Source organism: Gigantopelta aegis, chromosome 10, assembly GCF_016097555.1.
Source record: "Gigantopelta aegis isolate Gae_Host chromosome 10, Gae_host_genome, whole genome shotgun sequence".
Taxonomy (NCBI): domain Eukaryota; kingdom Metazoa; phylum Mollusca; class Gastropoda; order Neomphalida; family Peltospiridae; genus Gigantopelta; species Gigantopelta aegis.
The window spans coordinates 6,205,401-6,215,466 of NC_054708.1; the positions used below are offsets into that span (position 1 = coordinate 6,205,401).

At 39.7% G+C, this 10,066-nt stretch overlaps 1 protein-coding gene across 1 annotated transcript; it reads right to left on the minus strand.

Annotated features, from left to right (window-relative positions):
- Positions 1-6,294: 6,294 nt before the first annotated feature.
- On the minus strand, positions 6,295-9,699 carry LOC121384671. Its single transcript, XM_041515155.1, has 2 exons — positions 8,852-9,699; positions 6,295-7,054 (listed from the first exon to the last, which is right to left on the minus strand). Exons 1-2 carry the CDS (start codon positions 9,012-9,014, stop codon positions 6,519-6,521), a joined length of 699 nt encoding a protein of 232 aa, XP_041371089.1. The 5' UTR covers positions 9,015-9,699; the 3' UTR covers positions 6,295-6,518.
- Positions 9,700-10,066: the final 367 nt, after the last annotated feature.

Sequence of the window (10,066 nt, forward strand, 5' to 3'; positions counted from 1 at the left end):
TTGTGGTTAACTGAATCGGGGGCGAAACGTCTGGTACCCACATTAAGACTGGCTATCGTTCTGCATTACGCTTACTTTACTATTTGAGTATCACTTTTTGCAGCACAATCTAACAATGGTTTGTAAACATTTACATTTTATACAGTTTAACTTACTTGAATAAAACAAGATCGGTAGGTATATTAATTAATTAATATTAATGTCATGAATGGGTCACAGATTACTGGTAGCCAAATAGTATTTAGTGAAATGTTGCACGTGAAAGCATACGAAAAGAACTTAAGAAGAGAATTGTTGATCCGTTTCTTTTGTGTTCGTATAATCGCAAGCGTTCTGTTATATGTTCAGGTTTTTACACACCGTGGCGAAGTTGCATGCATCGCCATAGAACCGATGTATGTCCCGTAGTGATTACTATATGATATTTTAAATATCTTTAAAATGAATACTTAAACTACTTAACAAGTAAGACAAATTTCATACATGGCTTCAGTTTACTCGATTGTCAAAAACATTTTCATTGGTCGACTGTTGACAAATACAGCCATTAGACAAACGTGTTAGTAATAGTACGAAACAGTCGATAATACCAAGTTCAGGTTGCAATGGAGAATGCAGACTGATAAACTCTGTTTAATAAACTCGGGATTTAAAAATATAGAATTTTTTTAATATATTCAGAAATGGTTGCTTCAAAACAAAAAATAATGATAGCGAATTTGAAAAAAAAATCCGTATATTTGGCATTAATTCCGGAATTCCGGATATGGGTTAAAAATTCCGGATTTTTCGGAAAATTCCGGAAAGTTGGTCGCTCTGTAATAAAGATATTTGACACATTAAAACAAAAATTACGATGTGATCTCAGCTGAGTCAAAGAGAATTTAAATCTGGATGGAGCGGCATTAATGTGAGGAATGGTTAATTCAATATTAAAGACAGACTTTTTTCTGTTTCCTTTATTCTTTCTTTTTTTCATAATATTTATTTCTGTTCATATTTAAATTGCACAAATATATTACTGTCGTAATATGTATGTATTTTGGAGAAGGCCTAGTAAGTTCTGTAACTTGTGACTAATCCATTTGTTCTTTAAAAAGCAATAACATATATTTCAATCAGTGTATGTATGTATGTATGTATGTATGTATGTATGTATGTATGTATGTATTGATGTATGAATATCTATATATTGTATGTATGTCGAGGTTGACTATTACATACATAGATATTAACGCACTGGCGCAGGGGATAATTAAATCATTTCTGGCCTCACAAATTGTCCCATGCCGTTGCTGGGACTCGAACCTGTGGCACCGATTCGCCCGCAAATTGCAAGACTAACCACGATACGTTCTGAGCTATTGAAGCTTCCATAAAAAGGAAGTTCTTTAACTCAACCATATGCATGGGGCCTACAATCTACGCGGTCGATCCCGCTTACGTGCATGAAACAGTGGGCAGACCTGGCACTGGCTAGTATGTATTGATGTATGAATATCTATATATTGTATGTATGTCGAGGTTGACTATTACATACACAGATATTAACGCACTGGCGCAGGGGATAATTAAATCATTTCTGGCCTCACAAATTGTCCCATGCCGTTGCTGGGACTCGAACCTGTGGCACCGATTCGCCCGCAAATTGCAAGACTAACCACGATACGCTCTGAGATATCGAAGCTTCCATAAAAAGGAAGTTCTTTAACTCAACCATATGCATGGGGCCTACAATCTACGTGGTCGATCCCGCTTACGTGCATGAAACAGTGGGCACTGTGGTGTGTGTGTGCGTGTGGTGTGTGTGAGTGTGTGTGTGTGTGTGTGTGTGTGTGTGTGTGTGTGTATGTATGTATGTCTGTGTATATGTGTGTGTGTGCGTGTGTGTGTGTGTGTGTGTGTCTGTGTGTGTGTGTGTGTGTTCGTGTGTGTGTGTGTGTGTGTGTTTGTATGTATGTATGTCTGTGTATATTTGTGTGTGCGTGTGTGTATGTGTGTGTGAGTGAGTGTGTGTATGTGTGTGTGATACGCAACAGCAAATTAATCGATTCCACATGATTATGTTTACATAAGTAAATCAAGAATACCAAATTGTAATGCGCTGCTAGTCGAGAATCCTTGGTAACAAGTATTAGTCCTTTTAAGCAAATCTTCACTGCATATCCATCTAAATAACAGTGAGTTCTTTGGCAATACGGAAAGGCAATTTAAATTCAAACGGCATTAGCCTAATATACTTTTATAAAATAGTAGTAAATAAAATTATTGTGTAATTTTTAAAAATCTTTTTTATCACTTAAAATTATGTTTTCAAATGTAAAATAAAAAAAAATAAAAAAGAAAGAAAACAAAGGTCTACAACAGCTATATGCGGTGTGGAGCTTTCAAAAGAATAATGACATTCCTAATGCTTGTCTAAAGTCAAAACAGAACGAAGCTGCGTCCACACAGACTACTCTTACCTATCAACATCAAATAATTTTATCTAGACTTTCTTATAGACATGATAGCGCATACCACGACTTTTGATACATCAGTCGCAGAGCACCGGTTTGAACGAAAAATAGCCCATGTTTCCATTAATAAGGATCGATCCTTCGACCCTCTGCATTGCTCGTGAACGTTCTACGCCTTTCCTCATCACGTCCCCGTGTTCGGGTAACACTGCTGTTTTATATACTGCACAACAAAAGAAACGCGAATATTAATCCAGTTTTAAAATTTTATTTAACATTATTCAGTACGAATCTCGTTAGCTTTTGCGTCTATTAAAATTATCCATCTCGTGTGAACACTTTGAGCCCACTTTAACCACAGGTACCCCCAAGCAACTCTGGGGATGTTATGGTTTAGTCATACAATATATAACCATAGCACCACTGGAGTTGTTGTTTGGGGGTGTACCAAATTAATTTATCATAAAAATGCATTAACATATCTGCGTGTTACCCACATTGAGAGTTGTCGCTAACAGGGCCGTAGCTAGTTTTAAATACGTGGGGTGGTAGTACTAAAAGAATCACGACACAATATAATGGATATCAAAGGCCGTGGCATAAGCTGTTCTTTTTGTGGGAAGGTGCATACAAACGATCCCTTGCTGCTAATGGGAACATGTGGCCTGTTTTCTCTCGTAAAATTTGCAAATTGTTTCATCGTTTCAGATGAAGTGACGGACTTGACAGCTGCAGTGGTAGTACTCATGTTTCAGATGAAGTGACGGACTTGACAGCTGCAGTGGAAGTACTCATGTTTCAGATGAAGTGACGGACTTGACAGCTGCAGTGGTAGTACTCATGTTTCAGATGAAGTGACGGACTTGACAGCTGCAGTGGTAGTACTCATGTTTCAGATGAAGTGACGGACTTGACAGCTGCAGTGGTAGTACTCATGTTTCAGATGAAGTGACGGACTTGACAGCTGCAGTGGAAGTACTCATGACGGGTGCCACCGGTGGGGCAGGATATGCTCACCTTGCGCGAACACCTGATATCATAATCTGTTTTGGTAGTGATTCATGAGTGCATGTCATCACAGTTATATTTATTCCAATTAGCTCAGTTCTGTGCTAGTTTTGATTCAGTAAACTAGTCTGGGAGTGGCAATCCTCTTTGTGGCGATGCAGGATTGTCCATGACAAGTAAATTATCTCTTCGGGAGTTGCTGTCCTATTTACGAGGCATGAAATTGAGATTCGTGAAATCAACCACCATTATGTCAAATGTTCATTCGACTCGGCATTGTGCAGAGATACGGTCTTGGTCGTGGTTAACGGTTTTGTCGTTCAGATTGAACTGTTCTATTCGGAGAAACCTACTGTTTATACATGCTATTCCTGTACCGATATGTAACAAGAGATCTCTTGTACAGTTTTCCAGACAGGATAGCACATACCAAGAGCTTTCATAGCCTATACCTGTTGTGGAACACTGGGGTCTATATATTATGTTGTACACCTGACATTGCCTAGTTATTTACTGTACTGGAGTTAACAAAACTAGTCAAGAAACATTATTGCGGTGGGTGTGGAGTAAATAAAATAATGCTCGATCCCCGTCGGTGGCTAATTGTGCTATTTCTCGTTACAGCCACTGCACCACGACTGGTATATCAAAGCTTGTGGTATATGCTATCCTGTCGGGGATGGTGCATATAAAAGATGCCTTGCTGCTAGTGGAAAAATGTAGCGGTTTCCTCTTTGAGACTATATGTCAGTATTACAAAATGTTTGACATCCAATAGCCGATGACTAATAAATCAATGTGCTTTAGTGGTGTTATTAAACAAAACAAACTATAACTGTGGGGTGGATGTGGTTTCGAATATAAACCTAGCTGATAAAAGGGTCTACACGTTTTCCTTGACATCTACATGAATGGCCTAATATTGCATTAGGCAAGGAAAAAAATGTTTTAGCCTCAGCTGGGCTCGTCCGAACCCCCGACCCCACCCCACCCCACCCCACCCCAGGCCCACGCCTGTCAATGTACCATTTAAGTTGTATTTTGTGTAGTATGTGACATATACATTTCTATTTCCTGGTGCATACCTGGATGTCATGACATACCAGAATACGGTTAAATATTCATTCTCTTCATTAATCGGCCAAAACGCATTTCAACATGGGACGATTCATTTACCCTGGGCGTACGTACGGACACTGCCAAATAGATTCGTTTCAAAGAAGTCTCAAAAAGCATGCTCATTTAAATAAAGCTGTTTAACGTGAATAAGAAATCAGGTGTGTACGAGTTACACGTTCCCAAAGTTGATTTCGTGTAAATAACTTTAACGACCGGACTAGAATTGTCAAGTGCATTGCTTTTTCTTTATCACATTCTGAAACGAAAAGTCCAAATTACCTCGATTGTTTGAAATGTTTACTTCACTTGCCAATTGGAATATTCATGTGGCATGTAAATCCCAAAATGTAATAAGTGCAAGCCCGTACGCAGAAATTTATATGGAGGGGTGCGTAATCGACGACCCAAAGGGCCGAAGTTGCTAGGGGGTCCAGGGGCAAAATCTAGAATGCAGGAGATGCATTTTCCTGCATTCTGGGAAGTAAATTTGTCACATCGTCGGACTATTTTAATTTGTTTTTACACATCCACGGATGGACCTCAGCAGACTATGGGGGGGGGGGGGGGGGGGGGGGGGGGGGCCTGAAGTGCAAACAGGCATATCTAGAAAATTGTGCAGGAAAGGGTCTCCATTGTGGCGAGGGAATTTTTTAGGCGGTGGGTTAATGCTTCTCCGGAAAATGCATACGTGCCTTGTAAAGTTGATCTAACTACAGGGATAACTAAAACAAATAATAAGAAAATAAATAAATAAAAAAACCCACAAGTTTCATGATTCGGTTTGCAAGACATCAAAGAGTTTGTTATTATTAGTTCTTTACACCAAACACATCCATGGATTTATTAGCCACTTATACTATTTGTTATCTTATACCACAGCATGTTGGTTGTATAGAGTATACCAAGTGAAAAAAGTTCGTTCAATCATCGACAGGAAGGCACATACCACAGCCTTTGACCAGTTGTGGTGCTCTGTTTGGAACGAGAAACAAACACCTAGTGAAAGTTACATAGAAACTGTAATGGACAGTACTTGGTTCTTTAAACAAATAGAGAATTGAAAACTGGCCGTTATGTTATTTGTTTGTTCACTGGTGACATGGCAGTACGCTCGAACACGGCTTAAAGTGCCAAAAACATATCTGGAAATAAACGGCCGCCATGTGGGTAGAGGTGTTTCGATTTTCTCACGAGGAGCAACATTTTCAACACTTTCAAATTATAATATTCAATAAAATACTCGGGTTTCTTCAGTGAATTGTACCTCACTGCATTAACGTTAAACGGTATTGGTGTAGAGGACTGTCTTAGCCATGTTTTTCCCTCCACCCAGTTAAGTATATACCCACCACTACAATCACTACCACCACCACCACCAAATTTTATATTTGCCTGTACGATTCATAGACAGTGTGCCCCCCCCCCCCCCCCCCCCCCCCCAATCTAAAAGCCTGACTACGCCAATGGTGTGGAAACCAATTAAGGTGGAAAGCCAACAGACGAATGGCGTAGTCGAACGAAGCGGGAACATCAGATCATAAAATAAAAGGAAAAGTTAAATAAAATGATATAAATAAATAAAATAAAAATTTAAACTTTGAGGAAAAGTGTTGTAGTCCATATCACAATATTATTTCGTGCATACACTTGGTGGGGACAGGACAAATATTTATTCTGAAGAGAATAAAAAGGAATATAACAACACATACACAAAACAAATGTATATTTATTATTTTTATCTGAAAGGTATATTGACCCAAATCTGTAAAACAGTTTCAAAATATTTCGTTACTTTGAATTCAAGGAAATGATGAATAATGATGGTAGTAAGTCCAATTTCAGAGACTTGATGACCACTATCCACTAAGGACTACGATTCACTGATTCTAGTGAAATGTTGCTCACTCTTGTTCAGCGCGAGTCTTGTCTTCTTCATGCGAGGTACACGTAATATCTGCTCACACTCCTGGCTGGGAACACGTCGCCGCTCAGGTGGCTGGTGATGCACGGACTGCCGTTGTGGCAGCAGTTGTTGCACAGCTGGAACGTGTAGCTGGGGAACGACGTCGACACGGCGCGGTACACCACTGGCTGCACTGTGGACGTTGTCTTCACCGTCTCAACAACGCGGGTCTGCGCCTGCGTCACCAGCTGTTGGTTGATGAGCGGAAGTACCATGAAGTCGTTGTACGCATGCTCAAAGGTGCCGGTTTTGTAATAGTAGCGCGAGACACCTCGACCGGCGGTCCTGACGATCTGTGCTGGGGAGGAGAAGGAGCTGAAGAATCGCTGGGAGGGCAGGTTGAAGGCGGAGGTTCTAATCAGACCAGGGTACAGGGTGAAGCCAGGAAGGGGCAGGTACGACCAGGGGTTGTACCCGCCGTATCCACTGTACGGGTTGTTGTAACGTGCGCCGAGGTTGGGCAGAAAGGCCGATCTCTTCTTACGGCTCGACTCCTCGGATTTTTCTGAAATAAAAAAAAGCAAAAAAATATTAACCGATACCAAGATCAAACACTGGATATTGCTACTCTCGTAGCGACACATCCTTCTAGTACGACTTAATCTAGAGAAAATCATGATTAAATATGTTGTCTTCTATTAGCCTGGGGGGGGGGGGGGGGGGGGATTTAGCTCAGTCTGTTGAGCGATGCCCAAGATGCTTTCGTCGCAGGATCGAACCAACTCGGTGAATCCGTTCAACTGATTGGGTTTTTTCTCGTTCCTGTCTTTGGGAAAATGCATATAAAAGATGCATTGGGGGAAATGTAGCGGATTACCTCTGCTGACTACGAGTCCGATTTACCTGTTTGACATCCAATGCCGATGATTAATTAATCAATGTGCTCTAGTGGTGTCGTTAAACAAACCAAACTTACTATTAGCCTAGGCCTAATTTGTGGAAAGGTTGTATTTGGATTTTTAAAAGTTATTTACCATTATTCAAGTTCGTAGAAGTTCATAGAACTTTACCATTGTTGAACATATTTCTGCATAATAACGCATTTCTTTGGTAGCATTTAAACAGTATTCAACAACAATAGTGTCTAGTTAATGCTCTTTCGACTCCGTCTTGTGTGGAGAAACGATTTTGATCACTCACTTAGCACTGATTCCTCGTGTAGCTCTGGAAATCATCTCAATGCGTTTTATATGAAAGGCAAAATGCATTCTCTGGAATTTAATGCAAAGATTTCAGGTAATAAATCTACAATTGATTTTAAATAGTAAAGGTTTTCTAAGTGAAGAAGACAATAAAGAAATATGTTTTCATGTATATAAATATATAAATGAAAAAAAAAAATCACTGTATTTAGAAAATAAGGTACGGTCGTTTTTCTATATAGCCTCTACGTAATCTGATTGCGGTAACGTGTTCTTGTGTTATGAATTTAGCAAGCCGGTTGTCTGATTATCGATTGCTTCTTTTCTTTCAATAATATTCATTTCTGTTCGTATTTACATTGCATAAATATATTACTCTCGTGACGTGTATTATAGAGAAGGCCTAGTAAGTTGAAAAACTCGTGACTAATTAATTTGTTCTTCAAAAGCAAAATACATGCAATATGTTTTAGCCAATCACTATAACGGTTTTGTCGTTCAGATTATCTAATTGTATCACGATCTCGACTGGGCAAAAATTATAGAAATATTCGAGCAAAATGTGCTAACCTAAGACCTTTTTATCACTTTCAGTCTACTCGCAAATTAGTTGTAATCCATTTTAAAATGTGTAGTGATTCGTTTGCCATTCTCTATATAGCTGTTTGGCAGTAAAAAAAATTAACATTTCTTTTTTAACGACACCACTAGAGCACATTGGTTAATTAATAATCGGCTGTTCGATGTCAAATATTTGGTTATTTCGACTCGTAGTCATCAAAGGAAACAAGCTACATTTTTCCTATGTAGCAAGGGATCTTTTATATTCATTTTCCCACAGACAGGACAGCACATACCACGGCTTTTGACCAGCTGTGGTGCACGATGCAAGCACATTAAGCTAGAACTCAACCAAGCTAAATTCAGCCCCGCTGTTTAGCAGTAATGTTAAATTAATAAATGTTAACCCCATGCTTGAAAACGCGTCTCTGAATATCCTTATTTTAAAATGTTCCAGAGCGCATGCCCTCAAACCCCCATCCACTACAGATCTCCATCCCTTTGTGGGATCGGCTTACATGTGTTCGTAAAACTCGTTTTCGAAATTTGTGATACCCCGTCCCCATTACAAAATCTTGGAACCGCCCCTGAATACTGACCGCAGTCTGCGATTCCCATGGTAGCCTGGAACGCTGCCTCATCCAGGGCCTCTTTCGCCGTCTCCGTCGTCTGTCCACTTGTCTGTCCAGTCGTCTGTTCCTCGCCGGACACCAGACACACAGACACCAGCAGGCTCATCAGACACAGAGACAGGGCTGCCATGTTGAACGGTAGCAATGGTTCCAGGACTTTTTCCCAGTGATGCACATACACCGGAGTTCCACATTTAAATTACCTAATTCCACATGCGTAGGCAGTAACAAGTGGACAAACAACATGATAAAACTGAGTGGTGTATGTTTAGAACAAAAAAGGTAAATCTTTTCTTTTTTCTTTAAAAAAACAAGAAAAGAACAGGAAAAAAAAAGAAAAAGAAAAAGAGAAAACAAAAGAAGAAGAAAGAGGTTGCGCGAAACATCATCGTACTGAATGTCTCGAGTGTTTGTAATTTAACAGAAAATAAGTTTAACATTTGTCCGATACCGTGTTTCCAACATAAAAACCAACAATGAAAGTTGTTAATTGACATCACCTTTGTGCTAATATGGTCGTCTGAAACCGATGGTACGTGACGTTTGTCAAGTGGGCTGACAGATGGCAAGACACACACGGGTACACAGGACCGGGTGGAAGTAATTGTGATCAAACATAGCAAAACGGCGTCAATCACATCTTAAACACACTGGGCTTTTCACTTTCATTTCAGGCGAATTTATATACAATAAATGTCCGATAAATTGTCACGTCTCAAACATAATGAATGCATGAATTAATGTTTTAATGTTCGACACTCCAGCAAATATACATCGGCTATCGGGTGTCAAAAAAGGTAGCACATAGAGTCATGTTTATAGCAGATGAATAGATTATTTTGTCAATTAAAAAAAAAAACCACCTTTTTTTTGTGTCCTGTTCTGTCAGTATCAGCCTCGGGGGTGTCGTGGTTAAGTCATCGGACATACGGCTGGTATGTACTAGGTTCACAGCCCAGTACCGGCTCCCACACAGAGCGAGTTTTAACGACTTAATGGGTAGGTGTAAGACCACTACACCGACTTCTTTTTCACTAACCACTAACCAGTAAACCATTGTCCTGGACAGACAGCCCAGACAGCTGAGGTGTGTGTGCCCAGGACAGCGTGCTTGAACCTTAATTGGATATAAGCACGAAAATAAGTTGAAATAAATTAAATGAATGTTCTGTCTGTTTACGA

What these genes read in the sequence shown, in the direction of transcription:
- LOC121384671 (XM_041515155.1), bottom strand. Translation starts at nt 9,014, where the DNA reads ATGGCAGCCCTGTCTCTGTGTCTGATGAGCCTGCTGGTGTCTGTGTGT. An exon ending in CATGGGAATCGCAGACTGCG is followed by an intron (nt 7,055 to 8,851) that starts GTCAGTATTCAG and finishes TTTTTATTTCAG; the next exon opens with AAAAATCCGAGGAGTCGAGC.